The sequence below is a fragment of the Corapipo altera genome, unplaced genomic scaffold (assembly GCF_003945725.1).
Source record: "Corapipo altera isolate COAL_440 unplaced genomic scaffold, ASM394572v1 142, whole genome shotgun sequence".
NCBI classification, from domain to species: domain Eukaryota; kingdom Metazoa; phylum Chordata; class Aves; order Passeriformes; family Pipridae; genus Corapipo; species Corapipo altera.
In genome coordinates this window covers 1,686,492-1,710,908 of record NW_020884966.1, presented here as the reverse complement: position 1 = coordinate 1,710,908, position 24,417 = coordinate 1,686,492, and the positions used below count along the sequence as shown (strand labels likewise).

General features: G+C 45.2%; 1 protein-coding gene across 6 annotated transcripts in view; it reads right to left on the bottom strand.

Moving 5' to 3' along the window:
* Positions 1 to 4,414: 4,414 nt before the first annotated feature.
* Positions 4,415 to 24,417, bottom strand: part of CDC27 (cell division cycle 27) — a 31,790-nt gene continuing 11,787 nt past the window's right edge. For 2 of the 6 annotated variants that reach the window (XM_027664764.1, XM_027664768.1), the window contains 15 exons: positions 24,192 to 24,289; positions 23,449 to 23,603; positions 23,114 to 23,328; positions 22,149 to 22,263; positions 19,399 to 19,532; positions 18,876 to 18,975; positions 18,451 to 18,658; positions 17,359 to 17,531; positions 15,967 to 16,119; positions 14,482 to 14,690; positions 13,589 to 13,706; positions 12,761 to 12,889; positions 10,940 to 11,014; positions 9,254 to 9,434; positions 4,415 to 7,133 (listed from right to left, as the gene is read on the bottom strand). In XM_027664764.1, the coding sequence (XP_027520565.1) occupies positions 7,051 to 7,133; positions 9,254 to 9,434; positions 10,940 to 11,014; positions 12,761 to 12,889; positions 13,589 to 13,706; positions 14,482 to 14,690; positions 15,967 to 16,119; positions 17,359 to 17,531; positions 18,451 to 18,658; positions 18,876 to 18,975; positions 19,399 to 19,532; positions 22,149 to 22,263; positions 23,114 to 23,328; positions 23,449 to 23,603; positions 24,192 to 24,289 (2,146 nt within the window). In that variant the 3' untranslated portion in view covers positions 4,415 to 7,050. The remainder of the gene's footprint in view (positions 7,134 to 9,253; positions 9,435 to 10,939; positions 11,015 to 12,760; positions 12,890 to 13,588; positions 13,707 to 14,481; positions 14,691 to 15,966; positions 16,120 to 17,358; positions 17,532 to 18,450; positions 18,659 to 18,875; positions 18,976 to 19,398; positions 19,533 to 22,148; positions 22,264 to 23,113; positions 23,329 to 23,448; positions 23,604 to 24,191; positions 24,290 to 24,417) is intronic. The other 4 variants (XR_003531147.1, XM_027664765.1, XM_027664766.1 and 1 more) reach the window with 4 other exon arrangements.

Genomic DNA, 24,417 nt, shown 5'->3' with positions numbered 1-24,417 from the left:
GCAGGGGGGTCCGGGCGCTGCGCAGCCCCCCCGGGGCACCGAGGGTCCGGCCGGGCCGCGGGAGCGGCGGGGCGGGGGGCGAAGGGGTGCGGGTGTGGGGGCGGCGGGGGGGGCGCGGGGCGAGGGGTGTCCCGCGGGTGGCAGCGGGTCGGGGCCGGGGGGACGCGCGGGGTGTCCCGCGGGCCGCAGGCCACTCGTGCCCCGTGCGGGGCGAGGGTCCCGCAGCACCGGAGGGACCTGCGGAGGGGCCGGGGGTCACCCCGGGGCGCGGGGGGTCCTGTCCCGCGGGTGCCCCGTGTCCCGCTGTCCCACGCATCACGCCAGGCGGGTGTCACGCAGGTGTGACATCCGTGGGTGACAGCAGCGCCCCGGCCCCATCGCTGCCCCGCGGGGGACACCAGTGGACCACTGCCCGGTGTGCCCCCCACCCGTGGCTGTGCCAGGCTGTCCCCAAGCTGTGCCATGGGCCCCGCGGAATCCAACCCACACCACACACCAGCAGCCCCCTCGGTCCCTCTTGAGCCACACGCTGCTGAATTCCGGGTCATCTCAGCGTCACCTTCTTCTCTCACACGTGGAAAACCTGCCAGTGGCTTCTCCTCCTGCCCACGGCCGGGGGGACACAGCGGTGCAGCTCTTCGTCTGCTTCCACTGTTGGTTTTTTCAATTGCCTTTTAGTTTTTATTCGAGTCACAGGCCAGGTTTAATTGAAATTTAGAGGCCCAACTCCACATCCTGCAGGCTGAAAACCAGCTGAACTCCTTCACTTCTCACTGATGGTCCTTCTGTGAGAACAGAGTTGCTGTTTCCCTTTGGGACAGTGGAGCTGGGGGGAGGATTAGAGAACCATGGAATGGTTTGGCTTGGAAGGGACCTCAAAGCCTATCTCATTCCACCCCCTGCCACAGGCAGGGACACCCTCCCAGGTTGCTCCAAGCCTTGTCCAACCTGGCCTTGGACACTTCCAGGGATCCAGGGGCAGCCACAACTTCTCTGGGCAACCTGTGCCAGGGCCTCACCAAACTCAGAGTAAAGAATTTCCTTGTAACATTTAATCTAAATCTATCTCAGCTTAAAACAGTTCCACCTTATCCCATCACTACCTGCCCGTGTAAAAATCACTGTCCCTCCTTTTTGTAAGGCCCATTTAAGGACCAGGAGGACGTTTGAGATGCTCCAAATACGTTTCCACAGATGACACCCTGATCCTCAAAGCCCTGCTCAGGAATCCCTGGGATGGTTTGTACCATCAGCACTGAGCTGGGGAGAGTTCTGCTGGATGGACCGAAGGAGATAATTCCCATTTTTGTCTCCTTGGGAAGCCAAGCTGTGTCAGGTTTTAGCTCTGATTTCTTTCCCCTGAGCCTCCCCAAAGTCCAGGTCTGTCCATCCACTGGACAGTGATGATGGAGAGGGAGACACCAACACACCTGGAGACTTTACAAGGGATGGGCTGGACGTGGGGAACTCACCCAGTGTGGGGAGGCAGGAAAATTCCTTCCCTGGCAGAGGATTTACCACACTTGTTCTTAGACAGAGTCTTTTCAGTGGATATTTTCTGTTTCAGGGCCAAAAGGAATTTTCCACACCAATTCTGGTGCAGGGGGGACCCACTCAGTGTAGCGGCCAAACTCCTCTATTTAAATTAAAGTTGTGGATGCCCCACACAGAACAGCCTCACCCACCACCCCCACACACTGTCCTTGCCCTCCCTCCCCAGGGAAGGTGGCTGCAACCAGGTTGTTTTTTCCTGGTTATCCAGGAAAATCCAGAATATGACGATATTCTGCAGGTGACAAAGTGTTTAAAAGCAGGTGAGTGGATGAGCTGCTCCCACAGAGCAATGGGACTGAGAAGAAACACCTGCCAGAAAGAGACTTCTCTAAATCTGTTGAGACACACGAGAATCCAAAAGAGGCAGAAAGTAGCAACTAATCCTCTTGTCTCCCTCAGCTTGCTTTCCAAACATCCTGGCAACAGAGGATTTCTGTTGTTCCACACATAGGTGGATATGAACTGCTGGATTTGGGAACAAGAGATTTTAAACTGAACAAAGGATGTCAGAAAGGAACATGTGGCTCCTTTCTGGATGTGAATTTCTGTGGTAGTTTTGATGGAATGACCTTTGAGAATGTTGTGGGGTTTTTTTTCTGATCTGGGAGGTGTTTCTGACACTTTCCCTTATTGTGCCATCAGGATTTTTGAAATCCTTCCATCATTTAAGGCTGAGTCAAACAGTCTGGGCCAGGAGAGCAGATCCCAGGTGGAAACAGGTCAGAACATGACACGAGGGGCTGGCAGGACCCCAGAACCCTGAGGGATGGACCAGAAATGCAGCCAGAGCCATGGGAGGTGTTGGTGCCTGTGGTCAAGAGGCTGCAGAGGCACTGGGGGTGACCCAGCTCCTGCTGAAGTGCTGAGAAACCCAGTAAAGCCTCAAACCAGCTCATCTGGCTCTGGGGAGGGGACATTCCCCCAGCCCAGGTCCCACATGTCACTGCTGTGCCCACTCCCCCACTTCTCATCAGTCTCACATCTCTGCTGCAGCAGCTCCTCAGTGTCCTTCCCCCCCCCCCGTCCTGTTTCCACCTCCACAGGCTTTTCTGGGTCTGGCATTCCCAAATTATGGATTTGCTCCACGACTCTGCCCAGAGGCTGAGGAGGTGTTTGGTGTCGGGGTCCTTGCTGTGACCCCAAGGAAGGGACAGAGTCCTCTCCTGTCCCTGCTCAGTCAGAAGCATCTCCCAGGGTTTCTACAGCAGCTGGACCCAAACTAGCAGACAAATCCAGTGCTCCACAAACACTGAAAAACGGGTCAGCAAAATAAGCAGAGGAAATTTTATTTTCTGTGTTAACAGAATTTTAAACCCTGATCCTTGGAGGATCAGGAATACAGGACTCCCTGCCTTAGAAACCCTGTTCTTCTGCTCCACTAAAACCGAAGATGAAGCAGTTCCTGCTCCTGGATCAGCTCATGCTCAAATAAAGTCACAGACTTGGACAGAGGGACAGAAAGCAGGAAGATGCTGCAGCAGCAAAGTTAGAGATGAACAACAGAACAAAGTGTGCTGCCCCACTGAGCTGTGGGTGTTCATAAGGTCCCAAAAACATCCCCGAGCTGGAAATCCCGAGGCACAAACAACTCCTGGTGTTCCCTGCATGGCTGGGATTCAGACCCGGAACGATGTGTGGCAGCTCATAAATCAATCCCGGCAACGCTTTGCCTTTCTCTGGAGGCACCTAAAGCTCAGCTTAACAAAGCTCCGGTTCACCACTAGGACGAGTCCAGCTCCGAACGGCCCCGCGCGGCTCCATCACCCGAATTCCAGCCGATATCGCCCGAATTCCAGCGGACATCACCCGAATTCCAGCGGATATCACCCGAATTCCAGCCGACTCGGGGACGCTGCGACCGAGACACAGGAAGAACAACTCGGCTCCTGCTGCCGGGCGGGAAGTTGGCTACGGAGAATTTAACTGTGAGACACAATAATAAATGTCCGGGATCAAAAGAAACGCGGCAGAAAACAGAGGGAGGCAGCTAGGAAAGGGTTTAGTTCGGAGGCGCTTTTCCAGCCAAACTCGGCGCTCAAAAACCACTGGATTAGGTTGATACTGTGGGGAAAAGCGAGCGGTGAGAGGTTTGATCCGAGATGATTGTTTGCAGCAGGAGGAATTCCCGCACAGCCACGAGCCTTCCCGGGAAGCTCTGGAAGTACAAGACAGGAATGACTTCTCTGCTGACTGACAGCAGCTGCAGCCACGGTGTCGGGAGCTGCTACGGGAGGCAGGAAAAAGTGAAAATAAAAATAACCTGCTCCTTGCCCAGGTTATTGAATCTCCTGTCGCTGCAGGATGGAAGCAGCCACAGCTTCTCTGGGCAACCTGTGCCAGGGCCTCCCCACCCTCCCAGGGAAGGATTCCTCCCCAATATCCCATCTAACCCTGCCCTCTGGCAGTGGGAAGCCATTCCCTGTGTCCTGTCCCTCCATCCCTTGTCCCCAGTCCCTCTCCAGCTCTCCTGGAGCCCCTTTAGGCACTGGAAGGGGCTCTCAGCTCTCCCTGGAGCCTTCTCTTCTCAGGGTGAACCCCCCCAGCTCTCCCAGCCTGGCTCCAGAGCAGAGGGATCCAGCCCTGGAGCATCTCCGGGGCCTCCTCTGGACTCTTCCCATCAGCTCCACGTCCTTCCCTCAGGTGTGACACCCCCACCCTCACCCCAAATTCCACCCCAGCCCATTGACTGGGAGCCTGGGGCAGATCCAGGTGACAGGTGGATCCCCAGGTAGCACAGGACAGAAAACAGCCCCCGTGTGCCCCGAGGTGTGTCCTCAAACCCTTCCCAACCTCTGCCACACTTCTCCACCTCCTGAAGGACAAATCCCACCCCCCATCCCAAAGCACCTGGGGCTAAACCTGCTTTTAAAAGTAGTTTATTTGGATTTTCCACATCCTTTAATGAATCGCAAATATATTAACAGAAAAGACTTTTTTTTTCCCCCCTAAGACTGTACAATTTTTGAAATAAAAAGTCAAGAAAAGCCAAAAAAAAAAAAAAAAGGACAAATTACATTGTTTCAATGCAAATAGTAACACCACACCCACACTTTGCATTTTTTTTCCATAGTTTTGTTGTAAGAAAATGACAGTTCCCTAATTCTTTTCAGTGGACACCTGCTCTCACCTGGCTGCCAGTGCCTCCATGCTTGGACTCTTCCTCCCTGCCCCTCCTCAAAGAGCCAAATTTTAGTAATTCAATAATAATCTTGTGTTTCTCCTTAGAAGGTAAAATAGCAGCAAGGGCTAAATGTGACTCGGGATTCTTGGGGAAAAAAGGAAAATCCCTTCCAGGTATGATGTACATGGAAAGCCAGGGATGGTTTTACGTATTAAATCTTGTAGGTAACATGAATATCCTTGTCAGATCCCAGCTGAATTAAGAGCTTTTTCCAGGGGGTTGGAAGTTTTACTTCATTTTTTTAGGGAACAGAAGAAAAGGGAAAAAGCCATTTAGATTCCAGGATCTCTGGTCCCCACCTAAACACCACCATTTGTTATGGACAAGGGAATAGCACCTGCTTCCTCCTGCTTTGGAAAACCTGCTGGGAACCAAAAGGAAGCCAATTAACACATTAATTAGTGGCATTCCACAAATGCTGCCTCCAGACCTTACTGTGAGGTGCTGCTCAGACTCCTCCATGTCAGGGATGTGCTGGGAAGCTGCAGCCGGGTGGGAAAACCACCCCAGGAGAGACACGGGGAACTCAGAGCTGTGCCACAGGTGCCCCTCAGGAAACCTGAGCCCTGAGCCTTCCTCAGGGAAGACTCTGCAGGAAGGGGAATCACCCCTGACAGCTGCAGCCCCAGGAAGGGGGGTGAGAGCTGGGACTCTCAATCCAGCCCAAAATAGTGGTGATTTTCCAGTCAATCCATCGACCTTCCAGCCCCAGCACAGGGATGTGGCAGAGGCACAAAGCTCCTTCAATGTCTTATTGTTCCTCAGACTTTGGAGATTCCTTTTCACACTGTGAGGGGAGTTGAAGCCTGTTTTCCCCTGCTCATCCTCCTACCTCAAAAAACACCAACGAACCAGAGAATTTCTATTTTTTTGCTCTGAACTTGGGAATGATTTTTCAAAGGGTAAAGGTGTCCATGTGGCTTCTGAGCAGAGAAGAGCTGGGACAGAAGATGTCCCTCATGTCCCAAGGACAATTTAAAAGAAATTGAAGTGTAAAGGTAACTAAGAGACCCCTAAAAACTAATAGATCTTTTAAAAAAATTAAGACTGATCACAACAAATACATTGCTATGAAATTTGTATCATTCCCAATTTATTAGGCATAAATTGCTCTTTAAAACTGCTTATATCATACACTTTCTTTGTCATCACTGCACAAAGGGCACCAATTGCTGCTGCAGAAGGCTACAGAGAGCAGTTTGGACTTGCTAATGTGGTGCAGCTTCCTCCTCAGAGAAACAGCCCCTGGAGAAAAGGAAAGTGTTCCTGGAGTGAGAAACTGAAAGAACAGCTTAAAAAAAAAAATAAGGAAAAAGACTGATAATTGCACATTTTTGCATCCTGCTTGGACCACACTTTACAAAAGAGTTTTAGAAGTGATCACAGGTCTAATGAGATACTAACCCGAGACAGTTATTGGAGGTGTTGGACCAAGGTTCTGATTGTATTAAGGCTTCCACAGTCTTCCCAGTCTCTCAGGATTAAGGGTTTGATGTTGTCACATTACACTTGTATCTTGTTTGTCTCTTGATTTTGCCCTTTATTAATTTTTATTCTCAAGAGGGGAAGAACAAGTCAAGGGGTGTACGAAAAACGAAGCGAGGTGGTGCTGACTCAAGTACAAAGTAAACACTGACCTTTCCCAAACCGGGTGAATAAATTAATTCATGGTTAGAACATGAAAGCATTTGATGAAAGCTTTGATCCTGCCATGTGGTTCTCCTGCAGTTTGCACTCTAAGCAGGGCCACGGGGTGTTTTCCGTGGTGGGACACGCTCCCAGTCCTGTGTTTGCTCACTGGAGACACTGCAGCTTTAAGGTCATGGACACTCCCTGGCATTTAAGTTAAACACTACAATATGCAAAAGTCCTGTTTGTCACCACTGTCCTTGGAGAACTTGGAAATGAGGTTCAGCACTCTGCTTACCAAGAAAGACCCAAACTAAGACACATTTCTGGAAAAAGAACAAGACACCTCGTCATTAGTACTATCCCCACATCTACCGCCTTCCATACAGCAAACCACAAGTCTGTCTTCCATGATATTTTTTTCCAGCAAAGGGGAGTCCAAAACCAGCATTTCTTCCTCAGTCACTTTGATAAATGTGTAAGAGCCAAGTAGTGAGACTCAGCAGCAGCTGGATATTGCACTGCCACGAACCCTGGGACAGGTCGGGGCTGAGGTGCACTCGTGGTGTCAGTGGAGGTCGACGACAGTGCTGGCTCAGAGAGGTGAAGACCCAGGATGCAAAGGAAGGGGAGGACACGACAGTACCAGTCACACACACTCAAGCTCAGACAGTGGCTCTTGGAGGTTAAAATTCATCGCTTTCCACCGCGTGGAGCTGAGTGTCGTCCGCGTCCGTCATGCTGCTCTCCTGGGACTCGTCTGTGCCAACTGCAGAGAGAGGAACACGGAGGGGTCAGACCCCACGGGGCTGGGTCACTGCCAGGATCCCTCCACAACCTTCTCCAGCACCTCAAAAGCAACAGCTTTGGGCTTCCCCCCTCCAAGTGTTTGAAAGTCACGTGGCTTCTCCCGTTTTCCTTCAAAAGCTGAGCCCTGACAGCTTGAAGGGGTCTAAAGAAATCACAGACACCTGGAATGGTTTGGGTGGGAAGGGACCTCAAAGCTCATCTCAGTCCATCCCTGCCATGGGCAGGGACACCTTCCACCAGCCCAGGTCACTCCCAGCCCTGTCCAACCTGGCCTTGGACACTTCCAGGGATCCAGGGGCAGCCACAGCTTCTCTGGGCACCCTGTGCCAGGGCCTCCCCACCCTCACAGGGAAGGATTCCTTCCCAATATCTCACCCAAATCTCCCTTCTTTCACTTTGAACCCGTTGCTCCTTGATCCTAAATGAATTTCCAAAGGAATTCACACAAAGTACACACCAATAAACCACAAAGCACATTAACAAAACCCACTGCTTGGCCCCATTCTGTTAAATGCCTGCAATCTCCAGCACTGCTCAGGGAGGGATCCATGGAGGATCCCAAAATTACCTCAGGAGGGTTGGGCAGCTCTCCCTGCTCCCCTGACACAGAACACGGGACACAGTACCTAAGGTCACCCTTAAATACTGAACTTCTATGCCTGTTAAGGTCAGAACAAAGGCAAATATCTAATGATGGGTTGTTCTTCCCACACAGGAAGATGACTGGACTCTGCTCTCAAGAGCACAATCGAGGAAATTAACTGTAAATTCCCAAATACTCAATTGTTTCATGTGGAGAAACACAGAGGCACTTTACTGGTTTAAAGAAAACACTCCAGGTTTCTGCACAACAGACACAGTCAGTCCCCCAGGGGGCAATTTAATGCCCAAAATGCCTTAAACTACCCAAAATATTCCAAACAATTTCCCCCTTTCCCCAGAACTACCTTAAATTACTTCAGTTTGTCTCATGTATCCCAAGAGAGTCGTTCAGCTGAGGCTGTGGAACTCTGGGACAGTCTCTCTGCACAGTCAGGGAGGCTGGACTGTGGCACACAGCCCAACACTTTGGTTTTGTTTACATTTATTGGACAAATTAAGCTGTTGGGTTTTTTGCTTGGTTTTTTTTTTTGTTGATGATTGGTTGGTTTTGGTGGGTTTTTTTTTTTGTGCTGCTCAGCTGCTGCTCAGCAGTTCCAGTCTCTGTCTCCATCTCCTGGTCAGAACATGCTCAGTCCCAGTGAGCTGGGGCTTTAAATTAACCCAATTCCAACAGCAGGAAAAAAAAAAGATGGATACTTCAGGAAGAGCAGTGCAGGGTAAGTTTCCCATATTAAAAAGCACACAGGATCAATAAAAATCAATGTGATAGACAGCTGTCAACTTTTCCTACTTTTTCAGCTGAGGATCTGGAATTGCAGGACAATATGTTTATTAATAAGAATCCCAACCCTGCTATATTTTCTTCTCTTCAGGAAAAGAATTAAATTGCTTATCAGCATTTATTTTCTATCTCTACTTCAGTCTGCAAAGAGGTCAACACTTATGATTGTCAAAGGAATTTAAACTCATAATCAAAAGCTGAGAGAAGACAAACCTGGGCTATTCCTTTTTGTGGATTATTCCCCAAAGTGTTTTATTTTCTCTTCATTCAAACCAAACTGCTTCCATGGCTTCCATCAAAAGCCACCTTTTATGTTTAGCACACCAAGCATTTTCACCCAACATCCAGTTTAAATTCCTGACAAAGCCCCTACAGACAAATTTCAGTTGCCATTCAGCTACTTTGGAATGATTTGATGCTTTATGATGGAACATTTGCAGCCCTGGGAAGGTCTTGCTCTCCTGGGATGATATTACAGCCCTCATGATTTGTAGGAATTTACAGTTATCACAATCTCTGCCCTAATACACCTAAAGAAATGTCCCAGAGCAGGAAAAATGAAGGGATCCTGCTGAAGGAAGAGCCTCTGGAGTTCTTACTTGCTGAGCAGAACGTTTCACTTATTAAACCTGGGATTCTTCCTACAACTGAGTGGAAAAAACCTCCTTAAATGACCAGGGGTTGGGAATACAAACCTGATTCATAGGGGTAACATTCACTGATTTGCTCCTCTCGAGTTATTGGCTCCTCATCATCAGGAAGGTAACGTTTATCAATGGCCTCTTTGATCTGGTTGTTGGCTCCTTTGGGATCCAAGTCCATGGCCCAGGAGAAGTTCATTAGGGCCAAATGGGTTTGACCCAGTTTTTTATAAACCTGAAAATCAATTAAAAAAAAAAAAAAAGAAAAAAAAGTAGAAAAGGCTCCATTTACACAAAGCTGCTGCTTGAAGGTTTGGGCAACAAATGTACCAAGCCACAGTGAAGTGGTGTTTTATGAAAAGCAAGAGAGGGAAGGGATGAAAAAGTTATTATATGAGTCCCAAAGGAAATAATAAGTATGTGTAGAAAGAGCATTTCCATCCAAAAATTAAATTAAATCAGCAGCTCACTGATTCCTTATCATTAAGGGCAGATGAGCAAATAATTTATCTGTGTTAAACATTTAAACAGTGAAAGTATTTAAATTCATCAAGACATGGCAAGTCTAATGTCAGTTTAGGGGTCCAGCTACTCCTGGACAAACACCAATCAACACATTTCAGCCCAAACCCTTTTATCTCTCTCTACTCTAAAAACATAAAGAAATCTTGCTGATTGAGAGTTCTCCAGGACTGTGCCAGAGGTTTGTCTGGTTGTTTCCAAGCGCAGGAGTTATTTAAAGCTCCATAGCAGAGGAGGGGGTGGGAAAGGAGGATTTCTGTCACCAGGTCACTCCTCTGGCATTTCAAACCAAAAAAAAAAAATGCAATTACTTCTTATTCAGGATTTCTGACACAATGCACTGGAATGTGATTCAATATTTAATAGGTACAGCTGCAAATAACCAACTCTGCTGGTGGATGGGCTACCCCTCCAAATGTTCAGGATTTCCACTGCTAACATCACTGCTGTTCTAAGAATCAAGTCTGGACAGAATTCCATTTCCAGGGACAGATGCAGTGGTGATGACACAGCCATGTGTCCCTTTTCAGTGAAATATCTTTATCAGGACCAATTTAGAGATCAGTTTATTTGTATTTTATATCCTTCCAGTGCCCAAAGGGGCTACAAGAAACATGGAGAGAGACTGTTTCCAAGGGCTGGAGGGACAGGACACAGGGAATGGCTTTAAACAGCCAGAGGGCAGGGTTAGATGGGATTTTGGGAAGGAATCCTTCCCTGGGAGGGTGGGGAGGCCCTGGCACAGGTTGCACAAAGAAGCTGTGGCTGCCCCTGGATCCCTGGAAGTGTCCAAGGCCAGGTTGGAAGGGGCTTGGAGCAACCTGGGCTGGTGGAAGGTGTCCCTGCCCATGGCAGGGGGTGGCACTGGGTGATCTTTAGAGTCCCTTCCAACCCAGGCCACTCCATGAAAGCTTTTTAAAATTAATTATTTTTTCAGTTGACTGTGGTGAAATCAAAGCAGGCAAAAAGTAACACTGGCCTGGGTGATTTTTTTCTTGGTTTGTTTTATCACAGGAGCAGCCCCCAGCTCTCTTTAACTGTCCTCTGCATTTAAAAGCTGATCCATAATAAACCTGTGAGCACTAAGCCTTATTTAAAGCTTTGGGAATTTTTAGAATACTGCTCCAAGTGGAAGCAGCTTAGTGACAGGCATCCCATTTTCTCATTAAGCAGCAAAGGAAACCAAAGAACTTGTTATCACAGTGAGGTTTTACCTACCTTTCCTATTAAAAAGTAAACAAGAGACTCTTTGGGAACAATCTGCTTCAATTCTTCAAGTTCTTGTAAAGCTGACTGAAAGGAAGGGGAAAAAAAAGTGTAGTGAGCACAAGCCAGAGATCTGCAACCAGTTGTGACATCATCAAACTGTGACTTATTAATTTAATAAGAAATTAATGTTGGCATTTCCATCCAGCTTATTCCATCAAGAACAACAGCACAGTCTCATGAGAAGTATCTAAAATTCCTTTTCCATTAGCTTCTCATTTAAAACTTGCAGCATATTATAGCCCCATTATTGCAGAAACAGCAAGTTTTTTGGGCTTTGGTCTCCTACAATATCTAAACTCTGATATAAAATGTCTTGATCCCAGCAAGGTTGAACAGGGCAGAAGACAAGCAGCTGGCAGGGTGTTCACAGTGGATAATTAGTGGAACTTCTAAAACATAACAGTGATGTATTTTGGGGTGTATGTACTAGTCTCAAGCCTATGCTTTTGAAAAATTCTGGGTTTAAATGTGCATTTTGGGGACTTCTACAAAAGACTGTGTATATATTATGCATGTGAAACCCAAAATATTTAGTCAGACTTCTACTTTAATAGTAAAGTAAGTGTTGATGGTGGAGCTACTTATTCTGCTGTGACAGTCACCTGGCATCACAAAGAAATTCAACATAAAAATACTTAGTCTGCAGTTGGAAATAAATATTGGTTTTAGTTATAAAAGTTCCATTCAATCCCCTAAAACCAGCTCATGTGAACACAGTTTCAAGTTGGGGTTTGCCACAGAAATCAAAGTGTAAACCTACATTCCTTTACCCAACAGCAGCAACATTTATCCCACTGTCCAAGTTCCCTCAGCACTGGTGCTAAAAGCCAAGACAGTTCATTAAGTTTTATGCAGTTTATGTGAACAGCACAACTTCAGTCTTTGTAAGTCTGAGCCTGGGAAAGAAAGAGCCCAAAACTTTTATTTCACTGCTTCACCAGGGTCAAAAAATTCCTTCACCAGCACAGGGACAACAAGATAGTGGACTATTATATTTATTTTTCCTCTGTTTTCACATTTTGAAAACAATCTATGAATGGGCAATTAAGTCCTTAATCTTCACACATTTTATAATTAATTTATTCAGTTATGAATTAAAATAAGAAGTTTTAAGTAAAGTTTTCCCTTTGCATGTGCACACACAGTTCTGAAGTAAGGTTTAAAAACCAGACTGGGGCTTGTTTTCTGTGGCCAAAAAAAACAGGTCAGAGGAAAAGTCACTGGAATGAGACTGTGGGAAGATCTTCTCTTCTTCTAAACAGGGTTCAGGTCATCAGGGGATCAGCCCAAAACTGCTTAACTTCTGATTTTTCCCTCCATAACACAACCTTTGAAATAGCTGGTTTCTGGTGCTGTAACTGGATATGGGGCAGTTTGCTGAGGTTTTTTTTTGGTAATTTAGTATAAACTCATGATAACGGGTCAGAATAAAGTAATAACATAAATATTTAAGAAATTAAACATATATAAGGTATAAATATAGAAATAATTTTTAAAATTAATAATAATAAAAATAGTTAGAATAATAACATAATTAGAATAAATAAAATAAAAATCTGTTGGCCCCAGATTTTATTACAATGAAAAAACTTAATACAGTTCCCTTGGTGAAGGTGGCACTTTGCAAAGCAAATATTTCACAGGTCTCAGGCTCCTCCTGCAAGCCCTGATGCTCCCCAGAGTGTTCTGCAAACAGCTTCCAGGGCATCCCCATTCCCAGCCACAGGAATTCCAAGGCAGCTGAGGGTTGCCAGGAGCCCCAAACCTCACCTTGTACTTCTCATTTGCAAACAACACCGAGGCTCTGTGGAATTTGCATAGGGGGTTCTTGGGGTCGATGTTTATGGCTTTGTTCAACGTGTCCAAAGCCTTCTCAGATTTTTTCAGTGCATGTTGGACCTGTCACAGAAAGGGAGAACAATTTTGAAATGGGAAAATAACAGCTCAGCTGCCAGGCAGGGACTCTGCTTACATTCTGATCCTTTAAAAAAATATCGGCCCAATTCCAGACCAAGGTTTAACAGGTTTCCTCACAGGAATTAAAATCCACTTTGTCTCCACCCCAAAACCTTCTCCCCACCCAAGGCCTTGCAGAAATCATTTAATCTCTGACCAGGAGTGAACACAAAGTTCTCCTCTGTATTTAAGGGAGAAGGAGCCACAGTCCCTGTCAGATCTGACACAGTTTTGGTGCCACAGAGCAGGCAAATGAGAGCCAGCAGGTCACCACCCCTCACTCCCACACAGACTTAACATCCAAGAATTATTTCCCAACTCTGTGAGCAGGATTTGCCAGTGAGGCCACGGGTTTTTCAGGACTGCAGGAGCAGAGGGACACACGACTGACTTTTCAAACAGCCTCATAAATTGAACTGAGGGGTGGTGCCTGAGGCCTCCTGAATATGGCCTGTTAATTAAATTCCACTTGGCACAAAGTGGCCCAAGGAGTGGGTTGTCACATCTACACCTGCCTGGAACAAAAAGGCAAAGGGGACACAGAGCCAGGACAGAAATCACTGCACTCCCAAAAGCTGCAAAAGTGATTTTTCTCCTGCAAAGTACAGGATGAGAAGCCAAGGATAAAGTACAATTACTTACTACTCCGATGTGACACAGCAGGACTGAGCTCTGAGGGTTGATATCAAGTGCTTTCTGGAAATGCATTTCTGCTAAACTGAATTTCTCCTGTTTGTAATAAATCATTCCCAGCCCATACCTGCGAGCACAGAAACAATTCTGCTAAGTAACACTTGTATTTTAATCCAATTAGCTCTTGGCAGTGAATGTGACGTGGCAGGAATGGTTTCTAGACCTGCCAACCCAGAGTGGGAAGGGATTTCTTAGGGGAAAAGCTGTATCTAAAATTTACTTGGTTTTCTTTATCAACTGGGCAGCTGAAGAACTCCAGGAAGACTGGCTAAACAGTCACAAATTAAAAGGAATACAACAGTTAAAGACTAAGTGACTTACACTCACAAATTTAACTTTTAGTGCTTTATATATTAAAAAGCTTTAAGAAATTAACTGTGTCCCAAGGTATGAAGGGGCTGAGTTCCTCACTGAACTTCAAGTGAGGAAAAAATAACTGGATGCACAAGGAATGCTGCACAGAACAGAAGAGCTGGGGTAATACAGTCTAAAAGACCTGGGAAAATAAAAAAACTCCAATTTTTTTGCCTTCCTCGTGGAAGTAACTGTTTAATAAAGACATGAATCCCACATCTTCTGCAGGAACAGCTTTGCTCTCTTCTGAGAGAGAGGAGTGGGAAGTTGGTTGTGAACTCCCCACCCCTGGAAGTGTCCAAGGACAGGTTGGAGCAACCTGGTCTAGTGGGAGGTGTCCCTGCTCATGGGGATGAGCTTTAAGGTCCCTTCCAACCCAAACCACCCTGGGATTCTATGAAATCACAGCAGTGGCAGCATCCAGAAAGATATTCCTCCTGAAGGGATCTTGTATCCCACAGAACAGCAGGGGATAACCCCAAACCTACCACGCGTTATAGTGCCTGGGGTTGACTCTGATTGCATTTCTGAAACAAGCCAGGGCTTTGTCCAGTTCCTCTGTCAGCACAAACTCGTGTCCCAGCAGGGTGTAGGCATAGGCATAGTTTGGATCCACCTGGATGGCTCTCTGGAAGAACTTGATTGCAATGTCGTGCTCCCTTTGGAGGCTGAAACAGTTTCCTGCAGCACACCAGGCCTGGGAAAAACAGGACAGGGTTGGAATCCTTTCTGCAACTCAGAGTGACTAAATCTGAGCTGAACACATTTTTCACACTGCTTTACATAATTAGAAATAAATTCCTTCTAGATTAAAAAAAATAGCAGTAATAAATCAACAGTTCAGTCTCATTCCTGTGAGGCAAAACCAGGCCTAAACACACCTCATAAAATAAATAAACAGCCAAGCTGAAACACAGAAATGGAGAATCTGAGGACACTCGACAAGTCTGTGCCAATTAGACCCTTTGATGACTAATGACTAAAGCTTTTGAAGCTGAAAAGGCCAAAAATAAACCATCTTTGATATTTAAGAATAATGAAGGGGCAGATGGTACTTTCACTTTTAAGTGACAAATCTGGAAATCTGCAGGGGAAAAAATTTTAGCAGCAACCTCCCCTTTCCCTCCTGCACAGGAACCAGCAGAGACTGGGAAGCATCAGAGCCTGGGATCACTCCCTTCCCCAAATTTTCAGCCTCAGTGCCAAACCACATCACTGTTCTCCACTCCTTGGATTAGAATCTGCATTTCCCTCTCTCCAGCCTATCTCACTGCAACCCCCAACTGCTTCACTGGGCTTGGTTTTTCCACTCTTAGACAAGCTAATGACAATGTGAACAGGAATTCTCTCCTCCAATAACGACAACAACAAAATCCCAATATCCTCTACTCTTCTCTCAACTCTTAAGAGCATCTTTATAAATATATATATCTCTGATTTTTACTGTGGCATCAGTTTTGCCCCCAGTTTGTGGGTCCCAGGTGTTGATTCCTGGCTTTTTGTATCTCATGACTTTACACTGACAGACACTCTGCAGTTTAATGGACTTTGGCATAAAAATGTGCAACATCATGTCTGCAAATAAACTCTAGGACAAATATTTTAAATGCCAGTGAATTAACTACAGCAATTAAGAGGTGGTACAGGAAAAAGGTATTCCTTATCTCTGCACCCTGGCAGCAGCAGGAGTGACTGATTAACCCATGATCTTCCTGGATGAATGGTGCCAATGCAAATTTAAATAACCATTAACACATAAAAGGTTTCAACCTGTTCCCTGTGAGCAGATATTTGAATTTTAAGGAGCCATTTTGGGCATCAAGACTTCAAAAGACAATCCTGCCACCTCCCTCTGCAGTTTTGCCATGTTCAGGTGTATCCCCACAGGAAAAAAACACAATTAGAGCTCAGAGCTCACTGATTTTGCCATATCCAGTTCCCCTTTTCTCCCTCAAACCCAGAGCATTTTATACCTCCGGTGAATTTTTATCCATGTCCGTCAAATCCTTGGAAAGAACTGAAAGGGCAACATCTTTCTGCAGATGCCAGAGCGTGGTTGAATAGATCTCCATGCCTTCTACTCTGTAGTTTTCAATCCTCCTGACTTCTGAAAATATTCTCTCAGCCTAAGAACAGAAAGTGAACTGAAAATCAAGATTCCACCACCAGAGCAGAGCACAGAGGTCAAGGTTAAAGGCTTCATGTCCAGCCCGAGCAGCCTCTCTGCTCTGGAAGTGTTCTACACAGAGCTGCAAGTTCTGGGACTTTCCCTTCCAGAGCAGGAATTGACTGTGTCCCAGGATATCTGTGCCAGCAGGAATGCAGCCAGTCCTCCCTCCTGCTGACTCCGACTGAATTCCCGCTTCCGTCACAGCGCTCGAATGAGGCAAAAACGGTCCCCACAAAATCAGGGAGAGGAACAGACATTTATGGGCCAGTTATGATTGTTAAACATCCTAATAGATAGTGACAGGACACAGGGAATGGCTTCACCCTGCCAGAGGGTAGGGATAGATGGGATATTGGGAAGGAATCCTTCCCTGGGAGGGTGGGGAGGCCCTGGCCCAGGTTGCCCAGAGAAGCTGTGGCTGCCCCTGGATCCCTGGAAGTGTCCAAGGCCAGGTTGGATGGGGTTTGGAGCAACTTGGGCTGGTGGAAGGTGTCCCTGCCCATGGCAGGGGGTGGCACTGGAGGATCTTTATGTCCCTTCCAACCCAAACCAGTCTGGGATTTGAGCTGCAGCCTCAGCTTTGCAAATAAAGTATTAAGCAGCCCAACAGGTTCCATGTCACAGTTTAAAAACCCCCTCTGAAACCTTCTGGGTCTGTCTCCTGCACACAGTCTGCCAAAAAGTGTTTTAAAAATTTGAAAAAAATTGGGCACATCAGCTGCTAGGAACAACAGAGCCAAGAGGAGTTAATCTGTGGGGTTACCCTGAACTGCTCACTTCTGTTTTGGAAGCAGTTTGCCACCACCTCAGCTGTGCCAGTGCTGCTGAGGCTGAAAGGGAAACTGGGTCACTGATGTGATCTGAATGAACTAAAACACAGAGGAGGTTTTTGGTTTAGGGCTCAGATTGTTTCAGTGATCTGATTTCCAACAGCTGATGGGGAGAGACGAGCAGGAGAACCCAACAGTTGGGTGCAAGATCAAATAATATGAAAAGAAACCTTCAGGAAAGCTCAGTGATGAAGCTCTACTGATGCAGATTCAACACCTAAACCCATTCCCATCTATAACCTTCATATTTCCACACTTATCACAGCTGCAAACTTCGCACAGATTTCGCGGGAATCCCGCAGGTTTCAGGCAAAAAACTGCCAAAGGAAAGTGGAGAGAGGAAAACCAACCCCCCCAGGTCCTACCTGCATGTACTCTGCCAGCTCAAAGTAGGCTCTCCCAATTTGGCACAGCACCCAGCCCGTGTAGTAGTGGTGGGAGGGCAGATGGCTCAGGATATTTATCGCTTCCTTGCAGTTGTAGGAACACAAGGCCAAATAACCCTTCCCCATGTCCCGGAGAAGGCTCATCAAACCTTCTGGGAGAAAAACACAGTAAGTAAAGAGTGGCAAAGGAAAAGAAGAACGGCTGAGATTTATTTCCTTGAAGTTGTTCATCCCAAAAGCTCTCCCAAAGGCTCTGGGATTTGCCTGTGAAAAATCTCTTTCCAAACACAGCCTTAGACACTCCGAACCTGGGCACGATATTCTGAATATCAGCCTCTGGGAGGGAAGTCAGATGGTAACGAGTTCCTAAGGAACTCTGGAGCTCAGGGCAAATGGAATTCTGCATTTCCAGCAGCTTTTCAAGCATTTCACTGGGTCTGAGCACAGTTTCCACGTGGTAGCCATGGATACATCTGCCTGCTGCCTGGAAACACTGCTGAGCCAAAAGGGAGGGATTCAGCAGTTTGCCTAAGATTTTTCTCAGTCTCAATAAAGAACTTGTTTTTAAACAAATGGGAAATATGAAGGGAGAACAGACCACATAACCCCCACTTTGAGGGAAGATGGCTGGGTTGTGAGCAACTCCTTTGAGCTTCCAAGGATAATACTTGAATCATTAGTACTTTACAATAATTTATATTATTCTATTAGTATTTTGTTATAATGTTATTATAATATCATTATAACAGTATAATATATTGTACTGTTATAATTAATATACTATATGTAATTTATAAGACTTTATACATCAACTAGAAAATACTTTAATAATTAAGAACCAGAGCTTGCAAGATATATCTACTGACAATTAGCCACTTTTAACACTTCTTCACATGTTGTGAGTTAAGAAGAGACTGAATCCAATGAGTTTTTATAATCATACAGAGGTGAGAGCTGCAGGCTAAATGAAACAGGAAACAAAGGAACACTGAAGCAACATTATTTTTTCATTCAACATTAAAAAAATAGATATATTAAATTTGACTATGGTCCAGTAGCGTTCAAACAGACCTGCTGCTGCCTTCTGGAGCGTAAAAGCTTGGATTTGTGGTGCAACAGTGGAAATTTTCCCTTCTGAAATGATGGAAGAGTCCAGTTTGGTGATTTCCAAACTGTCATTTAAGTTTGGTTGAGTTATTCCTCCCTTATTTGTTTTACTTTTTGTTTTTCTGTTTGGAATCTTAGGTGGAAACTTCATTTTTAATTTTTTGCTATTTTCCTGCAAGTAAGAAGAGTGAGAGTTACATATCAAAGAATCTTTTAAATTCAGAAAACTAAACCTGAGCGAATCGTGTAAAATTATATATATAACACTAAAGAATCACTAAAGAACCTGTTCTTAAGCTGCTAAAATTGCTATAAATATTGGAAATTAAGAGCTGGTACAGTGGAATGGGTTAGAAGCCCCAAATTTCCCAAAGGATAGGGTTTGTTACCTTTGTTGTAGAACTATCACTAGTAAACAGGCGAGAGCTTCTTCGAGGCAGTGAGTTTGGTGGAGCAGCAATTGTGGGGCTCAATACCTGAGGTGTTGTACTGGAAACCAAAAATAAAACAATTACACACTAAAAAAAATACAGTCCTTTGCTCCTTTTTTAAATAATAACAGCTTTTATATTTGTTTTAAACAGAAATGCTCAAGTACTGTAGCACAGATATTCCCATTTCAAAGGATAAAACTCCCAAATTTACTTGTTGCATGTCAAGAACAAGAGCAGAGTTTCCTTCTAGCTGTTTATTTACTGATGAAAATGGTGTAACTGCACAGGAGATTCAACTGTTTAATTTAAATTACCTCAACAAATAACTGGAGTTATTTCACCTAACAAAGAACCCCACACTTCCTCATCCAAAGAGGAATTCTGCAGGAACACCTCACACAAGTTGGGCAAATAGAGCATCAAATTCCTTCAAGAAAATAGAAGCAAAAGGCAATACCAAGATGATTTGATTTCTTACCTTGTCTGGGGACCAGAGCTCTGTGTTTGTGCAACAAGAACTGGAGTGACTTCCCGACTGTTCCCACTCTGGGAGAAGACAGATTTTGTTCCAGCCTGGCTTATCCTGCTGACAGTCTGCACAACACAGAGTTTCTACAGGTTTGTTATTATGCCACTGAGGAATCTCCATCTCTGCCACACCAAACCCAACCCCTCCTGCCCACCAAAAACTGCCCGAGGAGGAGAAAGGGAATTATTTCAATAAAGGGGAAGAGTTCACCTCATCCCAAGGAGAAACCATCAAGGGTATTTCTCATTCTGTCTGTTAATAACACCAGGTTTATCAAACTTTATGCACATCATTTGAAGATAGAAAATCTCCATCTAGTGACAAGAAACTACACGTTAAAATATTTGTGCGAGAATAAAAGGGAATTAAAAGGTGTCATATTTAAAATTTCTTTTCTGCAGAAAGTTGTCAAAAAATCCCCATGGAAAGGAAAAGATTTTTGAGTTATCCTATTACAATTCCATCCAGAAGCCATTTATTACTGACACCTCTCCCCATCCCAAGGAGAAACCATCAAAAGTATTTCTCATTCTACCTGTTAAATTGTCAGTTTATGACAAACTTTATAAAGTTTATCAGCTTTATGTACATTATTTAAAAGATCTAAAATCCCCACCTAGTGGCAAGAAACCGCATGTTAAAATATTTGTGACAGCATAAAAGGGAACTAAAAGATGTCATATTTCAAGTTCCTTCTTTGCACAAAGTTTTACAAAAATAAACCATGGAAAGAAAAAGATTTTTGAGTTATCCTATTACAGTCCCACCCATTCCCCACTGACACTGCACAGCACCCGAGCCTGTTTTAACACACCTGCCCACAGCATAAATCAGAATTTCCCAATTTAATTCTTTACTGCACGAGCCTTTGGAGCACACACAGAACTAAACTGCTTCATCAAGAAGGGACCTGAATTATGCAGCACAGAAAAATCAAGGGATAAACACCTACAGCCAAGTTATCACAAGTCAGTTGAGCAACACCGTGCACACACACATTTTGGTGCCTTTCATTTGCCAGGTAACATGAGTTAGCACTAAAACACTTGTCTTAACTCTCTGAAGATATAAAATGTGAACTTTGATGCCTCCCCAGGCACAGCTGAGGTGTGGGAACTTGGAGCTGTGACAACTTAACTGTGGACCTGAGACCCAAGGAACAAGGTCAGGTAGAAATTCACTGTCTGATGGGTTCAGAACAGATTCTTCTCCCCCTATTTTTTAAAAGAAAAGCTTCAAAAAAAAAAAAAAAGTCTCTTTCTGCCCACTCCAGGGACATCAACATTCAAGTGTTTGGAAGGGATGTTCCTTAAGACCCCAGAAAAGGACAAGTGGGATCAGGGAAGCACCAGCAACGCTGATTTATGCATTACCCAACCTCTGCTCTGTCCTCCCCTTCCCAGTTCCTGTTATCAGAGGGCAGTTTAGGCAGCCACAAGCACACTTGCCCACTCAGATAGGAAGCCTTTGGATTCATCCTGATGTTTCATTCCCTTACGTAAGTGTTTCCTAGGAAACTGGCTGGGTTCAGCCAGGCACGGTCTCGCCACAGCTCCCCCGAACCTCGCCCAACACTGAGAGCAGAACTGGAACTGGCCAAGTCATCCCTTGCACTGGGCAAAGCACAGCCCAGAATTGTACTAAAATGTATTAAATACCTGTGTTTTGGCAGTAGCACTGATGCATTTGGGTAGAGAGGATAAGCATGGAGCAGTAAACCTACACCTCGGTGCTGTTGTGTCACACTCAAAGCAACAAAACAGCAGCAAATCCCACTTGATTCCATCAAAACTTTCCAGCTCTCAGAACTGCACTGCACTATTTCCATTTTCACACTCGTGGAAATTCACCTCCCTACACATGCACAATCCACTGTTTTCAAATGTGCCACGGGAAACTGCTTGGCCCTGAGCAACTCCAGGCTGGGAATTGGATCCATGGGGAGCACTCTCTCCCAGCAGACTGTTTTAGCACAGCTCCCAAATTTCCCTTGCAGAAGGGCACAGCAAGATGGTCACTGAGATTTGTCCAGAGGAAAACAGTGGAAATTCAAATTCTACTTTTCAAGGGATTCAAGAGTGCTATTTGCACCGAGTTGCCCCCGTACAAAACACCAACACCCCCCCATGCAACTTCTAGATTTGCTAAAATCACAGGGAAAGATCCTCAGGTTTTAGAAAGGAACAAATAGTTCTTCAACAGTCACCAGCATTCCACCTCTCATTTATCACTATGGCAACTACAGCACTTTCTTCCTGAGTGAAAAAAAGACAGTTTTTAGTTTCCTCTACACAAGACTTTGCTGAGCGAAACTGCACCATTCTCTCAGTTCCCCACAGACCACCAGCAGGATCTTTATTACTCTGGTCTGCAAGAAAGCAGAAGCTTCAGCTCCTTCTGAAAATACACTAATTAAACAAAACTTAAAACTGTAAGTCTTCACGCTCCACCCTGTACATTGAAAAGTATTTATATATATATTTATACAATTCTCTGTGACAGGAGGTGACAGAAGACATAGCAACTTCCTCAGGTTACTCCAGCAACACTAGCAGGGCAGCCTGGACATGTCTGTGCATTTTGGGTGGGGAAAAAACTCAGCTCACGTGGTTTTTTTATCTGTATTATGGACTGTTCTTTAGAGTGCACTGCAGTGTCAAGCTCTTAGAGCAGAAGCTGCATCCCAGAATGCAAAATACCTTCTTTGAAGGTGCTCCGGTGGATGGCACATCGATTACAGAGGAGGAGTTTGTGTAGTTCTGTAAATAGGTTCCATCTCCAGGGCTTGGGCTTTCTAGTGGCAAAATTCCAAAGCTGAGAACAAAACAGAGAGGAAGGGTCAGTGTCAGAGCAGGAGAGTTGGGGTTTATGACTCAGATCATAAAACATCCTGAGCTGGGAAGGACCCACAGGAATCACTGATCCAACCCCTGGCCTGCACAGACACCCCAGTAATCCCACCCTGTCCCTGAGGGCATTGTCCAAACCCTCCTGGAGCTCTGGCAGCCTTGGTGCCGTGCCCACTGCCCTGGGGAGCCTGGTCAGTGCCAACCACCCTCTGGGGGAAGAACCTTTCCTGAGATCCAACCTGACCCTGCCCTGGCACAGATGATCAACTTGTATTTCAGAACTACTTCACTGATTTATCTTAACCCTCTATATCTTAAGACCCTCATTTGTAAAAGACACTTTCATAGAAAATATTCTTGTTCCTGAAATCAAAGAACACAGAACTTTGCCTGCAAAACACCCAAGACACAGACCACCCATGGCTTGTACCTTAATGCTGCCTAAATAAGATATATGGGACACAACATGCTCTTTACAAGACAGCTCTTCTTCAAGAAAAGCTCTTTAGGGGAGCCTTTCTTAATATATTTATTCCAGAGCAGAACCATATTCCTTTAGAGATTTTTCCAGTGTGAACATGGCAATAAAGCAATATCCTGAATCAAGAATTCCTCTCCAAACCACCAACTGTTTGTTTAAAAACCAGAAGAGCCCAATGCTAGGACTAAGAGCAGTTATTGAATTTGTTTAGCTTTCAGTTCTGCAGCATTATTTACAATATTCCATCAACATGTGTGTTTGAGTGTGCAGCAGCTTCCCTGTTCCAAATCCCAAATTTCCAACAGCACAGTCAGTGTCCATCCCAAGGACTCACCTTGGAGTTAGTGGGCTCAAAGCTGCAGGTCCCCCCAGTAAACTCCGTCCAGTTTTTGGTTTATTTTGAGCCTGTTTAGACAATATGGCAGTTCCTGAGCCCAGAGGGACAGAATCTGACGAAATCACAGCTGAGTCAATGTAAGACACGGGAGAATCCGAGTTCAAGGAGGAATATTTTGAATTGGAGGATTCTAAGTTGATTCTGTTCAACTCCTGAAGAATGGAAGGCAGCTGTTAAATACTCACAGTGTGGTTTCGTTAACACTTCTCAGTTAAGCTGGAAAAACTGCTTTAAATGATTTCAGCAAGTGATTTTACAAGGATTTCACTCACAATTGTGTCCTGTGGCGTTTCCATGAGGACACTCTCGGGCTGCCTGTGGGATATGTTGTGATTAGACACCAACGTTGTGCAAGTGTTGGGCAGACAGCTGCTGAAGTTCTGTAAAGATGTTAATTTAAATGTTTGGTCAGGGTCTGGCTTTTCACCTGTAAGAGTGGAAGGAGATTTAAATAGTTATTCCTGAGTCTACGTTCTAAATATTCAGCCTGAAACAAGGACAGGGACAAAGTATTTTAACACATTTCACAGAATCATGGAATGGTTTGTGTTGGATAGGACCTTAAAGATCATCCAGTTCCAACCCCCTGCCATGGGCAGGGACACCTTCCACTAGACCAGGTTGCTCTGGGCCCCCTGACACTAAATCTGAAGTGTTCTTCCACTACAAACCCCTTGACAATCAATTTATAAATAGACTCGTTTTTTTCAAGCTATTCTCAGAAACACAGTTTCTAAGGGTCTGTAGGCTGGAAAACACATGGTATTGTTAAATCCAAAAATGTATAAACAGTGAAAATGGAAGAAAACAATACAAAAGTCCTAAACACTGGCAAAGAGTTTTAAACTCATTGCTGCTCACAAAACCTCTCCAAAGAATTCTGCTGCCCTTTCCCTGACTAGTTGTGGACAAGGAGCAGAACAATCCTTGTCATGGGTGATGGCAGAAGGGAAAGGTTGACAGAACCAGACACAGGGAAAACATCCTCATGAGTAAAACAGGTCTGCAGACTCACCTATTTCACATAGTGATTCAAAAGGGGACCAGAGGAAAGGATTTAAACTAAGGCTCTTTTGGTAACATTCTGATCCTTTGGCAAGCCGGTCTGTCTTGCTGCAAAAAAGAATGGAACAGTTCATGGGGGGAAACTTAAGAACAGCACTTTTGTTCAAGAGAGCTTTCCAGAAGAGGAGTTGAAAAACAAAAAACATGTTGAGAGGCACAGCAACATTCCTCATTTT